The sequence below is a fragment of the Euprymna scolopes genome, chromosome 1 (genome assembly GCF_053919585.1).
Source record: "Euprymna scolopes isolate OS-2025 chromosome 1, ASM5391958v1, whole genome shotgun sequence".
Classification (NCBI taxonomy): domain Eukaryota; kingdom Metazoa; phylum Mollusca; class Cephalopoda; order Sepiida; family Sepiolidae; genus Euprymna; species Euprymna scolopes.
This window is the reverse complement of record NC_136482.1, coordinates 144069654-144094220: the sequence shown is the minus strand read 5'-3', so window position 1 is coordinate 144094220 and position 24567 is coordinate 144069654. Positions and strand designations below refer to the sequence as shown.

Genomic DNA, 24567 nt, shown 5'->3' with positions numbered 1-24567 from the left:
ATGTTAAGTATTCTACCAGTGATACTGTATGATCTAATTTTCCTGAGGAGACCCTCATGCCATACCCTGTCAAAAGCCTTAAACATATCTAGAGCTACCACTCTGCCTTCCCCTGCTTTGGCCAGTGAATGGTATGTCAAGAATGAGTTTCTACATAATAATGTTGTTATTTAGAAAACCGTTCTTAACATTGTAATAGGTCTCTGTTAATTATTATCTACCTTCCCTCTTATCTATATGAATAAATGCAATATTATTTGGGTAGTTACACATTCATATTTACATCAGAATTGACAGAATCTTTCGTAAATCACAATTATATTTTAACTTTGCTTCTGTTTAAAAACTTCACCAGAACTGATTGTACATCTCATTTGTTATTCATTTTATTGTATTGTTTTGCTTTGTATAATAAATATTTTTACATATATAAGAAAGTAAGTGCAAAACATTTTCTTGACAAATTTTATTTAATTGTAAGATAAAAATGTCTGACAATTACAACACCAATATTCCATCTCTAACATCACAGACTTTTTGTTGTTACTTCTTGGGAATACTATCAGTTAAACACTAAATTATCATATTAAGCTTCTTTTTTTTTTTTTTTTTTAAATATGTGTTTGTAATTTTGAGGGTATGAGACATTCTACTAGTCTCATTGAATAAGATCCCTCTTGACTAATTTTATTTACATTTAATGTTGTTTTTTGTTTTTAATTATATAACATACTGATACAATTAAAAATAATAACATGGGGAAAGTATTCATTAAAACAGGCTTTTAAAAATGTATATATGAAAAAATTGTACAATGACTACTGATTCTAATGTTTTATAGATAAAGTTTATTAATGATTTGAAAGTGATTCTAACATTTTTACTGTTAGTCTGAGGAATTTTGTAATTTATTCATATACATAGGTACGTGATAATATCGAAAAGTTTTAGAATCTATTTGCATAAAAGTATAAAATATGAAAATTATCAAATATTTTGGTAAGGATGTATCATGCTGATTCTTATTACAGATTTTATTTTTTAATTGCTTGAAATACTATCGATTAAGCACCACATTTTAATTTATTTCATTTATTTTTTAATTGTTCGATTAAGCACCATATTTTCACATAATGTTTATGATGTATTATGGGAATCGGTGTGCTATTTTAGTAGGTAAGTAGTTTGAATGTAGGACAGAGCTCCCTAAATGTTCCCTTCTCATTGAGACACCAACATGTAGGAGAGGGCATCACACTTTTTTCTGGATTAATTGACTTATCCTCAATCTTCATTTTATAATGCTGAATGTTTAGCAAGGAAGCATCAAGTATCATTTTTTATTAGTTTTTGCTATGACTTGACCAAGCAATGAACCAAAGTTTCCTAGCCGATTCACAACCCTGTAACCATAATGTTAAATAGGCCACGTTAATTTAATGCAAAAAAGAACACACTTTGGCCATTTTCATTTACATTTCATAGAAGGACATATTTTTACGCATAAATTTGTCAAAAGCAAAGGTTTAAAGGACCTGCCTCCTCTTTTTGTTTAAAAACCACAACATAAAAATGACAACAGGTGAGGGGGTTATTTATATTAAAACTTGAGAAAACTGTAATTGGATTTACATTAAATTACAATTTGGATTATTTTTTATGAATATCACACTTACTCACTATTCACGTTTATCGTATATGTTCCCTTCAACAAGACATTTTATGTTGTCTGGCTGTCCTTATGCTAAATCTTCAGTGACTACAACTGTCGGGATTGATGATTTACCACTGCTTATGATCTTGCTGGATTGTTTCTTTCTATTTCTTCTTAGGACACCCAGCCTTCTTCTTGCTGTCCAGTTTTAGGTCTCTGCAGCTGCTGATATATTCATTACTTCTTTTAACATACCCGTGAAGACCAGTGAAGATGGATTGCTCTTATTAGGACATAAAGTTTCTTGATGGTGAATTTCGCAAATAGAATGTCTGACCTAATATTCTGGATCTGGTCTTGCTTTTTAATGAATATTCACCTATTCATTGCCCTGTCATTTCTCTGAAGACAATGTTTTATAAAATTTTGGTTAATTTTTTCATTCATATTTCTTTAATTAATTTACAAATGTTTTTGTTTGATGGTTGTATACATAAAAGATATGATGAGTGCAGTGTAAAAAAATAGCAAGAAAATCGTCTGTATTTTATCTGACAAATTTCTTTTTGCTTCTTTGATTCAGTATTAACGTATTTATGGTTTGATTAATAATTAATCCATTTCGCTTGCATTCACTTCTTCCAGAACCCTCAAGAATTTGTTACCTGTTTGTCGGAAGCAGACAAAATCTTCATGCTTACAGTTGCACATCTGCTCTCCAAAGACTTTCTTGCAATTTTGACAAAAAGGTAATCATTTTCATCTATTTTTATTTTTTTACTATTATTCTATTTAAGCAATTATTTTAAACTACCAGCACATTGAAATATGGCATTAAGCCAGAAAAGATTTGATAAAGGACTCCTTCCTTACACACACACACACCAAAAACAAATTAAATTACAGGTGGTAGAGGAGATAACTGCCGGCCCTGGAAAATAGCAGGCACTAATGGTTGTGAGTCAAATGAAATCATCTGGCATCCACTGTTGGGTATTGTCTGGCAATGGCAGCCAGCAGAAGCAACTGGCTGTGATTGTCAACACTGGTAGCTACTGGCAATTTAGTACTGGTTTGGGGCGATTACTTGTAGGTCTGTTTTGAACAAATATCACATTTAAAATTGTCACTGACAAGTAATCTATTCCTTATTGTTTTCACTAGTCGCCATGTTTATTTTTGTATGTGCGCATTCAATTTTTACAATTTTATGTCAAGATGGTCCAATTATCAAACTGAACTTTGTTTCAATTTAAAATACATAACCAAATTGTCATGAAAGAAAATATGTGAAATTATTATACACAAGAAATACATGATTATATTTTGCATAAAATAATTAAAAAAATGCTACTTGTTTACTTTTTTTTTTTAAATCTGTTTTATTATTATAAACTATATATTACTTGTATGTGAACATTTCTTATTTTAAAAATATTTAAAGCAAAAACCGGTTTGGTAAACAGAACATTAGTACATTAATAATCGGTTTTCAACTGACACCGGTTTGAATGGCCTATGCTTGTTATTTGCTGAATACTAGTAATAACAATAAATAATAGATATAGTATTATTAATAGAAGCACTAATATTAATAGTAATAACAGTATTTAGGCAATGTATGAACTTTATATGGTATTGCTTGTGTCTATAAAAATTATATAACAATAAGAGGAATAATGGTACAATATCTGTTTATAAAAATGTTAGGTGAAGGTACTGAAGAGTCATAAAAATCAGTGTTATCTAAGTAAACAGCTTTCAAAAAATTAAACTATTGTAATTTCATTTTTAGTAAAATAAAAAATGAAGATATTGTTTAAGCAGTTAGATGCAAAATAAAATAAGAACATTAGTGTCCACTTTCCCCTTAGTATTAGCTTTAATAATAAGAATACTGATGATAATAATGAATAATAAAATTATAATAGCAATAACAACAAAAGCATTAGGAATATTAATACTAATAACAATAACAATAATTAGGCAGTGTAAGATCTGTGTGAGTACAAATGGCAAGAAGTCATAAAAAATCGTGTTGTAACGGTTTGTGTGATGAGGAATACGTAAAGAGGGGAAAATATATAATTCTGCTGTTCTGGACTTCCATATGTTTGAGTGTGTAAATGTCTAAGCGAAATATGTGAAATTATTTTACATGAATAATTTGGAATCTTTTTTTCTGATGTGTAAGCTGAATGATTAATGTGAAAGATTGTTTTGTAGTGGAAAAAAAAATAATCGGAAAAGTTACAATGCGATCTGTAAGAATTTTTGGTTTTTGGGAACACATTCAAAACTGGCATGAAGCAAGTTTTTTGTCATGTTCAAAAATACAAACCGCTAATCTGAAGAACGACTGGTTCTAACATTATGGTGTTTCTCCAACTGGTGATTGCTGGCTATTTAGAAAATTCTGCTAAACTAAAAAATAAACAGCAGCATTTGTTATTTTATCATTTTAGGCCAATGTAATAAGTATGTAATTAATGCATTTAAGAAGTGGAATAATTTCTCAGTGGCATGTGACTAAGTATGACTTTAATGATGGTTTGCTACTGCATATGTGAGTCTACATAGCTGAGAGAGTGCAGAAAGGAGGTGACAAAATATGTGTATTCTTGCTCGAAAACATGCTGCAGTATTAGCTTTAAATGATGAGTGCAAAAGATTTGGATAGGAATGGCCTCTTTTGTTTTCCTATGGTACTGATAGTTAGGGGAGGAAAAAATGTTATCATTTTATTATATACAGAGATGATAGGCTTCAAGAATTTAAAGCATGGACAATCTCTGAAAATTAAGGATTTTTACACAACACTCAATATTTTGCACATTCCATAATATGGAGGCCAGGACTTTTCCTGCTGATGTTTTTATATTTGGTCACTTTGGACAGCTTTCATCTGCTACTGTCCACTCAGCTGCTTGTTGATTTGACTCCAGAGTGAAGTGGAAAATCCATGTTTCATCCGTTGTCACAAATTGACACAAAAATTCTGTTTTATTTTGTTGAAACACTTGCAGACTCTGCCTTGAATCATGAACATGTTGTTTTTGATCAAATGTGAGCAAATGTGGCACTCACTTTGTGCACGACTTTCTGAATGACAAATATTTGTGAAAAATGCTGAATACACTGCGTTCTGATATCTTCAGCTCCTCTGCTTATGCAACTTCAATTTATGATCAGCCAAAATGAGTTTGTAGACTTTGTTGATGATTTCCAGTACCTCTGCCACATTTTGGCAACCTGAATTTGTGTCTGTATTGTTGCTTTTAAAGTCAATACACCACGTCTTAATTGTTTCCAATTGAGTAGAATCTGAATAATATTTATGAAGCCATTGCTTTGCTTAAACAGTATTTTTCTCATTGTTTTTAAACTTTGCAACAGTAAATTATATAACTGTAATTTGTAAACTGATAATCCATTTGGACTCAAAATTGACATGTGCCATTTGAAAATTAGCACTTTATTACAAATTATGAATTTTTTTTTTTAGTGGCGCTATCTATATATGAGGTCTGGGAGTGATGTGTTATACTTTGGATAATGATCCAGGTGCAATCTTTGTTGTGGCTTGATGTGAATATTTGAGAATGTCACTCTTTCTTACAAATATAGTTCCATGCTCACCTATCAGTCTTATGGTCTTCTTTCTATGTAATTTTGTGTCTGTTTGATAGTCAAGTATTACTTCAGCCTTGGAGATACTTTTTCTGTTCTGTCTGTCCCAAGGATTAATATATGGGCGCTTTAGCTTTCTATGTGTTAATGTTGCCACTGTGTCTCTTCAGGCTTCCTGCAGCCATCTTTGTAGCATACTGAGAGTTTGTATATAGACTGCCCCATTTAAACCAGCTCCTTTAAAGTATGTATTTGAGTAGTAGATCTTTATCTATTTGTGCAACATGTTCAAGCTAGTGCACGGATCTTTGATTCAGGATCTGGTGTATCCTAGGAATCTTAACCTCGAGGATGCTGTTGTTGAGAAGGTTGTTTTTATATTTTTAATTTTTCTTTGCTAACGAGTTGTTGCTTATCAAACAAGGCCAAAATCCAATCACTTCTTAAGGATAAGGATTAATGAGGTAAATATAATGTCTGTTGAATGATGAAGACTATTATGAGAGGATTGAAACAGATGAATGAATTTTCAAGATCTGTTCAGAAGGAATTAAAGGCAGCACATTTAGCGTCTATCTTTCCTAGTAAACAACATCCTGATTTTATAGCTGTTCAAGGTGGTGCTCAATTTAGGTTGTTGCATAGCAAATCATTTGTCCCTCTTATTACTCTTTGGCATCTTTTCTGTTCTCCGAGGAATAGGTCTCTTTCCTCTTCTTCTCATTATTCTTCTGCCTCTTTTCCATCTTTTTTCTTTCTCTTCTTATTTTCATATATTTGTACCAGAGTTTCACCATTTTTGTTGTTGTTGGGAACTATGGAAACCATACTCATATGAATTTGTTTTTTTTTTATTTTGTGTATTGATATTCATATTAAAACCCCTTTTTTCTATTTATTTAAAAAGAAAATACAACTTTATTATATATGGGTCGTAGAATTGCATTCATCAGCAAAAGATCTAGTAAATTTGCATATTCTTTTAAACATTCATTTTAATTAATTCCTCATTAGTTTCTTCGGTTTTCTGATGGGATAATCATCTTTAGTCAACTATTGTGTGTAAATTATATTTATGCAGATATTCTACATGATTTATACTTGTGTAACATTTGCATAGAAAGGTTATAGTAAACCTTTCTATATATATTTATGTATATATATTTATGTATACATATATATATATATTTGTTTAAAAAATGTTGCCCACCAAACTCCTCTGTCAGTTTTTGGTCTACAGACATGAAACTTAATCTATAGAGTATTCGAACCCATGCAAAACTTTGTTTGGGTTTTAGCCAGGGAAAATCAGTGCAAAAGTGTGAAAATTAAAAAAAATGGAATTTGCCAGTTGATGGTTGAATGACGGCATTATGAATATGCATGCATAGCATAATAGCTATTGGTTCATGTTTTACTTTTTGCAGCAAACATGTCTTCATAGTTCAGGCATTAATGCCAAAGGAAAAAGTAAATCATAAGCTAAATGTTTTGGTTTCGATTCTCGGCAATGGTGCACAAGTTATTTATTTATTTTTTATACCTTTTTACATTATTACTATATATTTGGTCCAATATTATACAATAATAAATACGAAATCTGCATTAATCAAAATATCATATTTTAGCATATTTTATGACCAGGGTATGCTGAGCAGCCTGTTAGTATAAGATAAAATAGGGGAACACTTATTTGTTCCTTTGTTGGAACATTCTCCTCAAATTTCTTGTATCATCTTCCCCTCACAGATTGGCTTTCCATTGAAAGTTCAGAAAAACACAAAATCAAGTTTTATTGCTCATTTGATTTTGATGTTACAAGTTTTCTTGCATTTTTTTAAACTGCACTTATCGGAGTCAATCCTGATCAGTTAGAAAACTCATTCTAATGTTTTTTGTTTTTTTTATTTACTAGCTATTCGTTTTTTTTTGTTTTTATATGTACCTAATCTGAAAATCACTGTTGCTTATTTTTTCTAAATCTTACGTTTATTATGGTTGAATTCCATCAACACATTCTTCCTTAACATGGCAATGATTAATCTCAACCTATCAGGGACAGTCACATTACATGTGTTTGTTTTTTCTTCTTCTTCTTCTTCTTCTTATAATTGATATTCATATTCTTCATCTGATTCATACTCTTCTTCTTTTTCATATTATCTATATATTAATACGATAGCGTGTGCATTCTTTTGTGTGTCCTGCTCATATCTGGGTCATTTAATTGTTATGTTCTTCTGTTTCTTGTCATAAATTATTTTACCAAGAATTCTTAATAAGTTTTGGTTTCAGTTTCAACTATAGGTGATGGCACTTAAATCATTTTTTTTTTTTCAAAATAATTTAACAAGAATTCTCCATAAGTTTTGGTTTCGGTTTCAATTATGGCTGAAGAAACTGAAGTTATATATATATATATATATATATATATATATATATATATATATACATATATTTTTTCATAAGTTTTTATTTTGGTTTCGATTCAAATTACTACACCCAAGTCATATGGATATATTTTTTTTAATTTTTAAACTTGCAATTTATAACATATAAAAATCGATAGAACATTAACTCTATAATAATATATACGAAATCTGTAAGAATTAAAATATCATATTTAAGTGTACTTTACAACCGGGTTTTACTGGGTGTTCATGCTAGCGCTTAGATAAATACTTTTGCAGTTTTAATGAAAAAGCTACAATAATATCAGAGCATCTTCATTTACACTGAACATCTACAGAATGCCAACATCAATATATTACATATGGATGAGTCCCTTGTGGAATTTCCACAGGTCCCGCTAGTTATTATTATTACCATTACTTTTACTCAATTGAAATGTTACTATTTTTTTTTTTGTAGCTCTAATGATGACATTTTGAATCTTGTAATTGACATTATTCTTCGAGTGACCCAGTTATGCTGTTATCCTTTCTGCCTGGACACAAGTGAGCAAGTGATCCAGAGTACGCTCAAGTAAGGATTGTTCTTTTGTTTTGTTACTTGTGTTATTTTGATTCAAGTCTGCTCTTATACTTCAGGCCCCAAATTAGTTATGGCTTACCTATGTCTACATGAGTTGCAAACCCTGTCTGTGGAAGGAGAAAGATAAATGCGAAACTACATAGTTGTGCATGGATGAAGCAAAGTTCGATGCAGTACCACCTCTATTTAGGAATGGAAACTGGCACTTTTCATCTTTGTTGAGGACTGTCATGTGCATTGCTGAGACTGCTAGAGTAGGCATGATACTATTTAGTATCTAATCTGCATAATTGAAAAAAAAAAAAAAAAAAAGAATGAATGAATTTCTAAGATGGCTGAAAACATATGCAAGATTGGCCTCTGGAAACATTAGTAGAGATTACACAATACCAAAGAATTCTCAAGTTGCTATTGCTCTTCAGCAAAACTCTTAATGCCACAACCGTTGTCACTACATTTATCCACTCCTTAAAATTAGCCAGGAGTTATGTTTCATGGCAGATGATAGAAGCTGAATGGAGAAAAGAAACATACCAACTTAGTGGAACAAGATCATCCAACATTTTAGTGTTGATCATTTTAATGTGAGGATCCCTGTTTATTTCCATCACTTATTCTGTTTTCCTTGATATTTGAACTATTAATCTGGATGGTCTAATTATAACGAAATTTTCAGACATATGTCATCAAAAACCCAGAGTATTTTAGAATCATATGAGTTGCTCATAAAGTATCAGGTCTCATTACAGATTGATTGTGAACAGCATGACGAATGAAACCTGTACTATTGGCATTCTGCAAAATCTCTTGTCTCTTGCAAATGTGACTCTGATTGAAGAGTCCCACTATCATTGTTCAGAGGATTATTATGTGTTAGCTGACAATTATCATGACTTTTCAGTATATGAGAATTTCCTGAGCAGCGGCTTCTCCTTGTTATTGAGATATTTCTGGTCTACAATGATGAACAGATGCAGAATGCAGGCTGATTTTAACTAATGTTACCATGCCAAGTTTTGTGAGGAATTGCAATTTATGCACTCAATAGTCAGCTCCTAATTTTTGGGCAATTCCCGACTGCTGGAAAACCGCCTCTGTGGTACCAGTCTTCAAGAATTCTGGTGAAAGAACTGACCCACTAAATTATCGCCCCATTAGCCTCCTCCCGCTTTTCGCCAAAATATTTGAGTCCTTAGTTAATCAAGTCCTAGTCCAGCACCTAACAGCTGCTAAACTCCTGACTGACAAACAATATGGATTCAGGCAAGCCCGTTCAACAGCAGATATCTTAACTGTAGTTTCTGAACGTATATACCGTTCATTGGATAAAACAGGGGAGGGTAGAGCGGTGGCCCTTGATATATCTAAGGCTTTTGACAGGGTATGGCACGATGGTCTTCTAAGGAAAATTAGATCATATGGAATCACTGGAAGAATTCATAACGTAATTAAATCCTTCTTAAATAATAGAAAAATCAAAGTTGTCCTCGATGGACGTACATCCAAACAATATGACATAAATGCGGGAGTGCCTTAGGGGTCTATCCTTGGACCTCTATTGTTCCTGATATTCATAAACGACCTCCCTGATAATATTGTTTCGGAGATGGGTATATTTGCCGATGACACCACTCTCTATAACAGATATGAGGGGAAAACAAGTGAACACATATCCAAGAAAATGGCAGAAACACTAGAGGATGACCTCCAATCCGTAGTGGAATGGGGACAAAAATGGTTGGTCTCATTCAATGCTGCTAAGACTAAGCTTGTTTCCTTCAATAACTACAAGAAACCTTCTCTACCACCAATAGCAATGGCCAAGAGCACATTGCCTGAAAGTACTTCTTTTAAACTCCTCGGCCTAACGTTTACAGGGAATATGAACTGGAATAGATACATTGAGAGCATTGCCAAGGCTGCTGCAAGGAAGGTAGGCTCTCTCTACCGTGCTAGAAAACTACTTACGCCTGAAAGTATCCTGTACCTCTATAAGGCAACCATTCGCCCATGTATGGAGTACTGTTGTCACATCTGGGCTGGTGCATCTGCTGCTTGTCTCTCGCTCCTGGACAGGGTTCAAAAAAGAGTCGCCAACCTGATAGGTCCTGAACTGTCATCTAGGCTTCAACCTCTGTCCCATCGACGAGATGTTGCATCTCTCTGCCTGTTCTACAAATACTTTAATGGTCAATGCTCTGACGAACTGCAAACCGACGTAACTACCCCCGACAAACCCGACAAGCTACTAAGTCTCATCCCTTTACAGTGGAGATCCCTAGGTGCAAGAAAGCCTTTTACTCCAATAGTTTCTTCCCCAGAACTGCGGGTCTTTGGAACTCCCTTCCGGGATTCTGCTTTCCCAACTGCAATGATATGCAGAAGTTCAAGTGTAATGTTAACAAACATCTTTCTACTCTTCTCCCTTCATAATGACCCCGCTAATTAATTCCCTAATAGTAGCCCCCTGCTTCAAAGTGGCACTGTGCCTTGTTTGGGGTGAAAATTGAATAAAAAAAAAAAAAAAAAAAAAAAAGTACCGAAAGTATATGATCTTAATATGGAGGGAACGTCATTCTTGACTTAAAAGGGTGCTAATTGGTCAGACAGATATGAGAGTAGTGTATCTGTGCTATGACCAACTTCAATCTAATGGACAGATTTCATGGTGGAAAAGATAGTACATTTTTTTGTTTTATCACTTACCTGGACAAAATTATAGAAGCAATGCTGATATTATATCATTCCTTTCATTTCCCTTGTTAAGGCAGTCAGTTAATAAAGTGTTTATGGCTTGCAGCAAGGGTGTCTCTCACTTGTGGTTAGTTTTGGGTGTTATGAAGTTATAAAAGAGCAGAAGTAGCATGGCTTAGGCCAAATTTGTCAGCAAGCCATTTTTAAGTACTGAAAATTTTGCATCAGCAGTGACTTTGAGTGTATTGGAATTAAACCTAATTGCACTCTCTTCTCTGGATTCTTCCTACAGATTATAGTTCTTGTTTCTGATGCATGAAGACCATCTCTTGTAAATTCTTTCAATTACTATGCCATCACAATAAATGGTTTAGGCTGGTGCTGTGCTGCACTTACACAATTATAAAATTCATAATAACATGAAGAATGCATTGTTGCCGTGAAGGACATGGATCCAATACAACAGCTTCTATTAAAATAAAATTGACAAAATCTGAAAGAAAAATGAAACTGATTATCACTTTTTAATCTAGAGAGCTACTTTAACACAAAACGGATAATAGTTTTGTTCCAATCTAATAGTCAAAATGAACCAAGCTTTCTTTTCTTCTCTTTTTTAGGTGCTATGAAACTCTGGAATTATTACCAAAGTTAATGTTTGCAATTTTTAATTATGTGACTGAAGAATACCTGGAAATACCAATCAGTTTGTTGTGCCGATTGATTCTCTCTTCGGATGACATGGTTGATCAGTTTGTTTCAATTATTCAGAATGACTCAAAGGTAAGAAAATGAAATATATATTTTAAAAAAGTTTTCATAGATCTTTTATTCTTTTTCTTTTTCATCTACTCAGGTCTTAATCTTTTAGAGATGGATTTATGGCTCCGTGTAATGGATGGCACTCTAAAATAATAAGACAATAAGAGATTTACTAGGAAGTGAACATAAACTTTGGGTAAAACAGAATGAAAAGACTGCTAATTTAACTCCCTAACCACTCCTTTCTCAGTCTGATAAGATAAACAAGCTCTATCTGTGGTTAAGATTAATTTAAGGCAGATGTTTTTATGACAGACACTGATTTCTGAAAGTAATAATATTTTACAAAGGCAGGTTAAGAGAGTGCAATCAATTTGTGTGCAAAATATGTAAAACAATAGAGGTGGGTGAGATAGGGACAAAATGTGGATAGCAAAGCTTTTACATTTATGAATTTTTGAGATGAGGATTAGTTATTCTTATTATTTGGATTCCTTGGACTACTGTTCTCATCTTGAGTGTCATTTTTACAACGTTTTGGACAATGTAATCTCTGACCTTCTTCGAAATTCCATCCATTGAGTTTGATAGAAACATTCCCGAAGGGTGGAGGTTACATCAACTGAAACGTTATGTAAACAAACAGTAGTTTGAAGAATCCAAATAATACAGCTAAGCTATTGTTTTGTTAGCTTGCTGATACAATTGAAACCCAGGGTAGAGTAAGATCTTGCTCCAGTGACTACTGCCTGTTTGCAGATCTCAAAAAAATAAAATATTCCATGATTCTAATGAAGAAGTGAGATTGGAAACTGAGGCCAAAGACAAATCATTCTACGAAAAAGGCATTTCATTGTTCGAGAAGCATTAGAATCAATATATCATCATAAAGGAATGGGACTATGTTGATGAATTAAGTTGAATTTTCCTCAAAAGTTGTTTTATTGGTTACACCCAATATTTATAGAGTGATATGTTATATAACACATTCAAAACTTATTTCTAACGTGCATCTTCTGCCTAATCCCCTATTAAAAAATGACTAAGTAGTGAGTCGGGGTCAAGTAATTAGCAAGAAAAGATGTAGTGTGCGTATATGTGCGCGTATGTGTGCGTACATGTGTGTACGTTAGCATGTGTGTGTGTATACACGTGAATGTGAGTGTATATACGCGAATGTGAATATATCTACTTGTGTTTACATGTCCGCGTATGTTTATGTGCGCGTATGTATATGACAAGAAATATGGCTTGAGATGTGAACGCGTGTTTTTGTGTGAGACTAGGAAAGGCTCCTACAAAGAATTCAATATTGTTGTTTTATCCCTCAACCTAAAGAGATTAAGAAATTTCCATATCTCAATTTTAAAATCCTGGCCAGTGGTATAACATTATAATGAAATTAAAAACTTTCTGCTGGGGAATGGGACAACATAACCCACTTAAATAAAACCCATATGTTCATTCAGAATGAGCAATAGAATAACATCTCAAGATTTGAAATGCTTTAATCAGAGGGCTACACTCTTCTATTAAGTATATGATGCATTTGAGTACAAAAAATGATACCTGCAAATATAATAATAATTATATAATAATGATGATATAAAATATGAAAACTTTAAAAATGGAACTGTGTATTGAATCTAAGAAAAAAGAAGTATACAAAAACTGTATTTTTTTTTTTTTTGTCTTTTGAGGTGAGGCATTATAATTAGCATATTCATTCTTTTGCATAGTTCGGTGGATGGAAGCATTGAGTCTCTGCAGTATTAGGTGAACATTGTCTTAAGATAGTTGTTTCAATTCTACCAAAGCAAGCCTAAGGATTAGTTGGTCAAAACGTAGTGAAACAACAACACCTATGGAAGACAGTAATTACTGGGGATACAGTTACAAGACTCAGCATTTCTATTCTGTCACGATTAATCATCTAAAGATCAGAGGATGGGCTGGCCAAAAATGTGATGAAGCAACAACTATGAAGATGAGGACAACAGTCTGCAAAAGAATGAATGCACAAAGTATGTAAACACCTTAGTAAAAATTACAAAATTCTATGAAGCATGTATAAGGAATCACTTGTATAAAAACAAGAGTGTAATAGTGAGGAATTGTCTCTATTTACTTTAGAAAAGATAAAAAATGAACTGAAGTACCAGGGTGTCACAGATCTTGAGAGTGCCTATAAAGATGGATGGGCAGATGATCCAAAAGAACACCTATATATTAACATTTAATATCCTTCGAATTCCAACAAATAAGGATACTAGCTTGGGTGCCCGGCGTTACCTGGGTGTTTGGAGGTGTGTGTTGAGCAAAAAAAAAAAAGTGGTAGTAGGCAGGCTCAAACCTGTACCGCAAAGTAGGAAAAGAATGTGAAAACAATATGTGACATCTTTGCTGTTGTGCCCAAGACCAAACCGGAAGTGACGTAGGTTTGAATTAAGGCTAGTCAATCGAAAAAAAAAGGGATGATTTTCGAAAATATCGGCAAAATATCTGTAGAAAAGTGCCCAGTTGAGGGTGAAGGAATTAATGTTTTTAGCCAATTTTTTGATATTTTTCGCCAGAAGAATCGAACTTCAAAATGATACTGATCTCATGAAAATCCGTTGCCTCCGTCAAAAGTTTTAGGCAGACATATAAACATACATACATACATACATACATTTAAACAGACATGTGAGATTTATATTATAGATGAAGTAAAGTAGATGAATTCATTCCAAACCCTCTCTGGTGTTTTAAATGTCAAAAGTTTGGACATCACAAAAATGTGTAGAAAAATCATCAGACCACAATCAAAATGAATGCATCGAAATCCCATCAGTGTAACTTGTGGTTAGCACCATCTTATTCTTACCAAAATGGCAAAATGTAAAAAAGTAAAAAAACATCATGAAGTTGAAGCACACATAGAATCTTCTTTTTTTTTTTTTTGCAGAAACCAGGAAAATCAGAGATACAATCTCAAAAAAATATATATATTGTTATATGATTAAAGAAAAAAATACAAATAAATGAAAACCAATCTAACTACCAAAATCTTGTCACAAAATTAATACAATTATGACCAAATGACTAACATAGATTCATAAATTAATTGTGACCTAATTATTATTATGAAGACCTCATCTATGAATAAACCATGTGAAAATAATAAATCAAAAATACAAGTTTCATAAAAGAATGAACATCAAAATTATAAATCAATCGTAAATAAGTGTTAATCTATGTATATTTATAAAATTGAGTTTTGTCTTGCCATTGATATAAAAGGCATATTTTATTTAAAAATTATTAAAATGAACTTCTTAATATACCCAGTTATAGATATGGAAGCAACTTCATAAATGTTAACTAATTTGCATATTCCTTTGAAAAACAAACTTTCATTAGTTAATCATTCATTTTTTATGGTTTCTTATTAGATTGGTTTCATTTAACTATTATGCATGATTTCTATACTGTGCATAACTGCATAACATTTAGGATGCAACACTCTAGCATACATGTATGTATATATGTATGTGTAAATATATATATATATATATATATATATATATATATATATATATATATGATCTTATTTGTGTGTGGAACCGTTTCTACTGAACACCTCTCTCATTGTTTGATCTACAGACATTAAACTTGATATATATGAGATTTAGATCTGGCGAACAAATTTGATTTAATTTCTAGTGAGTAAAAATAGGCGCTAAAGGTTCAAATTAAAAAAGTGACCTTAGCAAAAGTAGACCTACTAAAACTGTTACTTCTCCACATGTGCAAATATACATTTTTTCATTCATGTTGCATAATTTTGAATGTTTTCTAATCCATCTGTCAATAGCTCAAATGGTAATGACTAAGGCTTGAGCGCTAAATGTTTTTGTTTCTATTTTAGCTGATGGAACCCAAGTCAATTTTTAAAAAATTTTTTGAAATCATTACTATATATTGGGTACAATATAATATTCAATAAAAAATTGGCTGTAATAATCAATACAAATTTGCATGAATTAAAATATCATATTAAAGAGTATTTTATGGCTGGACCAAATCCGGGGGTGGGGCATTACTTTATATTGGATACAATATAAAAATCAATAGAGTTTTGATTCTGTAATAATTAATATGAAATCTTCATAAATTAAAATATACTTAAGCTTATTTGATGACTGGGCAATGCCGGACGGCCTGCTAGTTAATAATAAAACAGTGATTAGTCAGTTGTAGTTAATAATAAATCAGTGATTAGTCAGTTGTAGGCAATAGTAATAAAAGTATAAAGTTTAACATTTCTGTAATGTTCATATAATAAAATTAAGAACTACTAGACTTATGTGCCTAGATGACTTGTTTGATATATATGTTGCATACGATCTAGAAAAACTCCAACGTGCACACTATCAAATGGGTGATCAATAGCATAATTTATAACTTAAAATTATACTTGCTTTCGTTTGAGCATCTCAACAGTTCTGCATCTGAGAGGAGACAATCTTGATCTGAAATGAAAACTCATAAAATGATCATAACCAAATCAAATGATCGTAAGCAAAGAACACATTCTTGATGGATAAAATTTATTTATCTGAATTCATGTTTCTGTTTAACAGCAAAGAGGTGGAAAAAAGAGGGAGGCATGGAAGGAGATCCTCATTCGAATCACATTGCTTCATTAAAACGGATTTTAAGTTATGATGTATGGTCACAGTATTTCATAGACATGCTCTCGTATCCATCGTCCTGCATCATTTCCACATTACTTCTGCTAAGTAATCATTCCCATGCCGTCCAATTACCCAAAAGAGTTAACTGCTTGGAAGTTGCTGTTCTCACATCCTGTTTCCATGATAAAATTCTCTACAAACAGTAAATCATTATGTGAGAAAATAAGACGAAATCAGATTATCAAAATGATTTTATTAAATTTTATTTGGTTTGTCTATTTTATGACAAGTTCTTAACATTTTTTTTGTGTTTGTATCAAAATATAATAATTGTAAATGTACCCAATCAACTGAATATAGGGTGCTTTTTATTCATATTTATGGATGGAGGATTGTGAGTTCATGCCTTTTCTAAAAGTATGAGTGTGTAAATGATCACAATAGAACAGACAAGATTTTAATTTGTCATAGCTGATTCCATAGTCTGTGCTGGTATCCATTAGGTCAATCAAGGAATGGCTTTAAAGCATGAAATTAAAAAATGAAATTTTAAAACAAATAAAAGGATTTCTTACTTGATAAAAGTGTACTTGTTGTTGTTGTCTGAAATATCTGAGGAATATATTCATCATTATTATTGGTGACACTTTGTAGTGGTCACTACAGAGTAGAAAAATAAAAGTGTAACCCGAAAGAAAACAATTCTTCAGCGTTATTTTTAAACTTTTAGCAAAAAAAATCAATTCAGGTAACTTGATTATGTAGTAAAGCTGACATCTATTCAATGTAGCCGCCTTCAGCCTCAATCACCACCTTGATGCGGGTCCGGAAATGGGTTTATGCCATTTCCACAAGCGTCGGCAGGAGCTTGGCAAATACTCAGCAGATGGTGGTGATTAGTCTGGCTTTAGTGTTATGGGAGGTCATGTTAGTGATGTTCTCAATGTATGACCAAACAAAGTAGTCCAGCTGGTTCAGGTCAGGGAGGACGGGAGGAAGGGGGTCGAGTGAGAGAAGGGTATAAAGTTGTAGCACTTCTTCTGAAGCTAATCCTGGGTCGTTTTGGACTTGTGAGCCAGCACTGAGTCCTGCTGCTACACTAAGGGTCTGCCAGCGGCCACCTGATTGCAACAGGGGACCACCACATTCTTCAGCACATCCAGGTACACTTTGGTGTTGAATTTCAAGTCGACTTCGAAGATGTGAGATAGCATGATGTGGACCCCTCTTGAAACAGCACCAAAGACCATAACCATGACCAGAAACTTTGTTTTCATCACCCTGGGCATGTTCCCCAAATGTTGAACCATCCAGATTTACATTTTGAGGGTGCTGGCAATGGTCCTGTTGTTATAACTTGGATTGGTAGAGAGCATGAGTTTTACAGACATGCTAGAAGGTTCCTATCACTCTTTGGATTTGTATACAACTGGCCAGCTAGTTGATGGTTTACAACAAAATAAGAACATCGTTTTTTTATCAAATGGAAATGGAATCATATCGTCTTTTCTATGGTGACAATTTTATCATTCCACCCTGTAGAAAAGCAGAAGATAGTTTTAGTTCAGTAAAGAAAATAAAGAATAATAAATAAGCAAAAATAAATGAAAATGAAATTGTGTGTGCACCTTTCCCAGCAGTATTAATGCATAATTTGATAAGATTATCCACTAGGTCAGCCATCCATCCCTATCTGAATTTGGAGTATGCCTGCAAAATATTTTCTTAAAATATTAGTTTTCACTTGCTTTTTTATTAATCTTTTTTTATTTTGTTGTTTTAGGCCATCATATTTCTTCACAGAACTTTAATTTCTGATTCTGTTCCTCCAATCGTCATCTATGATATCATTTCAATCTGTTGTCATCTTGTAAGGAGCTCCACTAGGCATGTCTCCATTATACAATCACTTCTGACAGGACCAACAGGTGAGTGGATCAATAAATTAGTTTTTTTTTTATTTTTTTTTTTTTTTACATAGGCATCACCACATTATCAAGGCCCAGAGGCCACTCAAGGATAAGGGTTAAAGAGTGTACAGTAGAAATTGGTCAATATAGTAATCATTAGTAATGAAAATTTGGTAAATTTAATAACTTATATGGAACGGCTCATCAAGAACTTATTTACTTTAGACTTGAACACAACCATATTGTAGTCAGCCGGAAAGCAGGAAAACGGAAGACAATTCCACAGGCGGCGTGCAGTTCTAAGAAAGAAGCTTTGTTCATGGAATCTACGTTTAGGTTTAGGCACAGATAAAGAGTGGGGGGAATTATTGATAGTGTTTACAGCTAGACGAGTGTTTCTTGTGAAAGTTTGGCGAGGGGGGACCATAGATTAAGCTCAGTTGAACACTTTCCATGAAAATAACGATACATCAGAGACAAACTCGCAACATCTCTTCTGTGAGATAGAGGTTGCAAGGAGGAGAAAAGGACATCTCCTACGAGGCTACGAAGTCTATTTTGAACTCTATCAAGGCAGGACAAGTCCTTTCTAGCAGCTTCTGCCCAGATGTGGCAACAGTATTCCATCCTTGGACGTACCTGGCTCTTATATAGGTAGAGAATAGCATCAGCAGTGAGATATCTACTGGATCGATAGAAAGATCCCACCATTTTTCCAGCGGCCTTGGCAACAGATTTGATATACGTGTTCCATTTAAGATCAGGAGTAATGGTCAAGCCCAGAAGCTTGTCAAAACTTTGGTTTAGATGTATGAGACAATGATATGCCTAGTGAATTTTACGTGTATCAGACCTCTAGAAATATCTAGTGCACTATAGGTGTAAGAGGACCTAGTGGCATATCTAGTGCACTTCAAGTGTATAACACTGTGCCACACTAATGCACTATTGATGTATGAGATACTCAGGGACATATCTAATGCATAGATATGAGACACCTAGTTCTTTAAGTTTGTTCTTTAATTGTTACAAAAGTCAAACAAAAAAAAAATCATTATGTAAATTGTTTTTCATTGAAATAGTGTCCTTATCAACCTTTATATTTCTTTTAAGTGTATTGCAATTTTTCCATATTGTAATATTATTATTGTTAATGATTTGTGTGTCAATGTTTCTTAATTACTTAATTCCAATGTATCAAATATGGGAACCATTGATTAAAGAAATAATTGAATTAAAAATAACACCAAAGAATTTAAAAAAAAAAATCTAAATTCAATGGTTTATAATAATACTTGCAGACCGCCCGGCATTGCCTGATCCTAAAATACACTTAAATATGATATTTTATTAATGCAGATTTTGTATTTATTATTATATTATATCGGACCAAATATATTGTAATGGTTTAAGAAGTTAAAAAAAAAAAATGATTCATGCTCCACCACCGAGAATCGAAACCAAAATGTTTAGCTTACGATTTACTTTTTCCTTTGATATTAATGCCTGATCTATTAAGACATGTTTGCTGCAAGGCTAAAAATTAAAACATGAACCAATAGCTATTACATTATGCATGTATATTCGTAATGCCGTTGTTCAACCTTCACTTGGCAAATTCCATTTTAAAAATTTTCACACTTTTGAACCAATTTTCTCCCAGCTAAAACCTAAATATAAAGTTTTTCATGGGTTTGAATACTCTATATATAATATAAAACCTATATTGTTCTTTAATTGTTACAAAAGACCAAAAACTGACAGGAGTTTGGAAGGCACAATTTTTTAAACAAATGTATATATATGCATACATAAATATATATATAGAAAGAGGTTTGTGTTTACTATAACCTTTTTATGCAAATATTACGTAAGTATAAATCATGTAGAATATTTGTATGAATATAATTATATGTTAACTAAAGATGATCATCCCCTAAGAAAACCGAAAAAAACTAATAAGGAATTAATTAAAATGAATGTTTAAAAGAATATGCAAATTCATGTCACTATTTGCATTGTTACTTATACCACTCTCTGAATGAGTGTCTTGAATTTAAAAATAAATGTCAAATTCATATCTCCATTATATTTAAGTACTTTATTATCAACTTACACAGTCAACAAAAAATCATACTTAAGTACAAGAAAACATCATAAATTACTAATAATATATCTGAAAAACACCATAATACACATCAACCAGACCATTGTAAAAACGTTGTTGATAAAAATAATCAATCAATTTAAGAACTCCTCTTAAATGCTTCTGACTCATTACTCAGATCATCTCTGTCAGATGAAACATGATCTTCTACAACCATAACCCAATGTGATAATTCATACTTTCATTTTGTCTCTTCTATTCAAACATCAGTCAATCTTAAACTCTTAACAACTTTCTATCAGTATTTATTTGCTTTCCCACCAAAGCAAAATGTGACACGAGGTCGTTTTTATGTGGGGTTAAACCAACTCCCCGAAAAAAAAAGGCAAAAGGGGCACTCTGGTTGGGTCCAAAAATAGTAATTGTCCCAGTATAGAGGGTTTCGCCTCCATTGACTGGGACAAATTACCTTAAGTGCAGCATCTGCTGAACAGATACTATTTCTGTCCAGTTCAAAGCCACCTTAATATACAACATACTTATACATTTTTAAACTTACTTCTGAATTTTCTTGTTACCAAAATAGAATAGTTCTTATTAAAAATAGTCATCAGTGGTATGCGTACTTAAATTTCATGAAGTTTCTTGTTTGACACCAATAGTGTCTTATGGATTCGATTTTACTAACCTGCAGATTTATGCATTTGATATTTGTGTTTTTGCTTTTGTCATGTCTAAGACTTTTTTATTTATTGTTTCTTTTGTTCTTAGGTGATTATCAGGTGTTGAGTTCCTTACTCACCAATCCAAATCCTGATATCAAGTCTGGTACTTGCAATTTATTGGGTAATGTCTTAAAACAATCTGACTTTTTGTGTCATGTTTTTCAAGAAAGGTGAGTGAAACAGAAAGATAATTTGAAGCATTCTCTTTGTTTTTCTTGTTAAATTTATTTCACAATAAAAAGAATAAGATTCCGTTTTTCTGTCAAATTCCACTTGCTTTGTATAAAGACACAAAATATTATATTTGATACCTCCCTATTAAACACTGAGCATTATAAAATAAGTAGGACAATTCTGAGAAAGGAATAGTATCCTCCCCTACATCTTGATGTAGTAGCCAATGAAAAGAGAGGCTTATGCTCATTCTCATGTACAAGCATGAATTTTAGGAACCTTAAACCTATTCTATTCTGCAATGACCCGTGGTGTAACAGATAAAGTACTTGGTAAGATTCATTTGTAAATGATACTCTTCTGAAGGTTGAAGGTTCAATCCTCAGTGTGGGGGATACTCAGAATTAAATTGTGAATTACTTAGGAATTCTACTTGGTTATGGCTGATGGCACAAGAGCATGCCCCTCCTGTGTATTAATCAAAGAGTTTCATTCAAGATTCTGTGCAGATTTCGGAGTTCAACAAAAAAATTTTGGTGTTCAACAAAATATACCTGAAGAAGGTCAGTGGTTACATTGGCCAAAACTTTGTGAAAAATAACACCCAAGATGAGAACAATAGTTCAAAAAATTCAAATAAAGAATTTTTCCTTCTCTCAAAAAATCCAGAAACATAATAAGGTTATATATGTTCAAATAAGTATATGTTCAAATAAGGTTGTATATGTTCGAATCAGGTTGTATATGTTCAAATAAGGTTGTATATGTTCAAATAAGGTTGTATATGTTCAAATAAGTATATGTTCAAATAAGTATATGTTCAAATAAATATATGTTCAAATAAATATATGTTCAAATAAGTATATGTTCAAATAAATATATGTTCAAATAAGTATATGTTCAAATAAATATATGTTCAAATAAGTATATGTTCAAATAAGTATATGTTCAAATAAATATATGTTCAAATAAATATATGTTCAAATAAGTATATGTTCAAATAAATATATGTTCAAATAAATATATGTTCAAATAAATATATGTTCAAATAAGTATATGTTCAAATAAATATATGTTCAAATAAATATATGTTCAAATAAATATATGTTCAAATAAGTATATGTTCAAATAAGTATATGTTCAAATAAGTATATGTTCAAATAAATATATGTTCAAATAAGTATATGTTCAAATAAATATATGTTCAAATAAATATATGTTCAAATAAGTATATGTTCAAATAAATATATGTTCAAATAAATATATGTTCAAATAAATATATGTTCAAATAAGTATATGTTCAAATAAGTATATGTTCAAATAAATATATGTTCAAATAAGTATATGTTCAAATAAGTATATGTTCAAATAAATATATGTTCAAATAAATATATGTTCAAATAAATATATGTTCAAATAAATATATGTTCAAATAAATATATGTTCAAATAAGTATATGTTCAAATAAATATATGTTCAAATAAGTATATGTTCAAATAAATATATGTTCAAATAAATATATGTTCAAATAAGTATATGTTCAAATAAGTATATGTTCAAATAAATATATGTTCAAATAAATATATGTTCAAATAAGTATATGTTCAAATAAGTATATGTTCAAATAAGTATATGTTCAAATAAATATATGTTCAAATAAATATATGTTCAAATAAGTATATGTTCAAATAAATATATGTTCAAATAAATATATGTTCAAATAAATATATGTTCAAATAAGTATATGTTCAAATAAATATATGTTCAAATAAATATATGTTCAAATAAATATATGTTCAAACAAGATTTTTCTCAACTGTTGAGTTGTCGGTTTACTCATGTTGTATACAACACCAAATTTCTTTATATTTTACTTAGTTGGAATTCATTGAGATGAGTATTATTTATTAATTTATTTATTGCGGACTATTATCCTCATCTTTCTTAGTTGTTGTTTCATGATGTTTCAGTCAACTTTTCCTCTGGCCTTCGTCAGGTAGTAACTGTGACGGGATAACAACTCCAAATCTCCTAACTACATTCTCAGCAATTACTGCAATCCATAGTTATTTATAGCTTTTATTCAATCACGCCAATGTCATCATTTTAAAAGCTTATTTATAACTATGGATGGCAGTAATTGCTGAGAATGCAGTTAGGAAATTCGGAGTTCTTATCCCATCGCGGTTTACCAAATTTCTTGTTTTACTACTTTTCTAAATTTGATGCATCATTATTGTAAAAGGTTTTAAAATGCGTGTCGTCTGTGAAATAACTACATAAAAATGATACAAGACCTAAGTGGAATGTGTAATAGATTTATTTAACAAGTTACAATTGAGATTATGGTAATTTTAATCACTGATGTGCAATGATACAGTCTTTCGATATGGAGCTGTGTGTGTGCATCTCAAGATATAGCCCCGACTTCAAAATTCAAGGGTGATCACTCCTTTTTTCTGTATAAGGAAAATAACTATTTTCTTAGGTTTATCCGATGAATTTAATAAAATATGAAAACTGAAATAGTTTCTTCAAATTAATGTATCTTCATTGTGAGTATGTAGATAATATCTTTTGTCCAAATATGTTTATCAATGAACTTTTATTTAATCAAGCCAATGTCATCATCTTAAAAGCTTGTGTATATATAATATCACAGTTGTTATAAAATGATTTTATGACAGTTGGTTGCTTCATCTCTTTGTAGTTGATCTGATTTGCTAGTGACAAAAGTAATCATGCTAAACAATAAAGTACTAATGTCTTGTAATTGTCTGTATTTTTGAGATGAGGTGTTTTCATTGATTGAGATTGTCGGACTGACTTCCTCATCTTGGTTGTTATAGTCACAACGTTTCGGCCGTTTTGCCCTCCAGCCTTCATCAGGTGTTTTGTATCGAACTGGGGAACCGTTTGTTAGGAGTCTCGAACCCAACCCTTTATTATTATTACGGGGATACTGTGTTCGGACTCCAGCTAGGCTCTGGGACATAGTTGCTGATTCTCTGTTTTGAATGTTACTTTTCACTGCCTTCATTCAGGATTGAACTCAGCACCTTTGGGTAACTGTAAACTTTGATACAACGTGTAGGACGACTAAGAATTGCCCTAGTGACATATGGCCGAGTGGTCCTAAACGTTGTATCAAAGTTTACTGTTAACCAAAGGTGCTGAGTTTAATCCTGAATGAAGGCAGTGAAAAGTAACATTCAAAACAGAGAATCAGCAACTATGT

General features: G+C 32.0%; 1 protein-coding gene across 2 annotated transcripts in view; it reads left to right on the top strand.

The window, feature by feature from the left end:
• Positions 1-24567, top strand: part of LOC145276014 (serine/threonine-protein kinase 36-like) — a 122154-nt gene that overhangs the window by 76095 nt on the left and 21492 nt on the right. For both annotated transcript variants that reach the window (XM_080127670.1, XM_080127666.1), the window contains 5 exons: positions 2300-2403; positions 8156-8269; positions 11593-11755; positions 18197-18341; positions 21202-21325. In XM_080127670.1, the coding sequence (XP_079983796.1) occupies positions 2300-2403; positions 8156-8269; positions 11593-11755; positions 18197-18341; positions 21202-21325 (650 nt within the window). The remainder of the gene's footprint in view (positions 1-2299; positions 2404-8155; positions 8270-11592; positions 11756-18196; positions 18342-21201; positions 21326-24567) is intronic.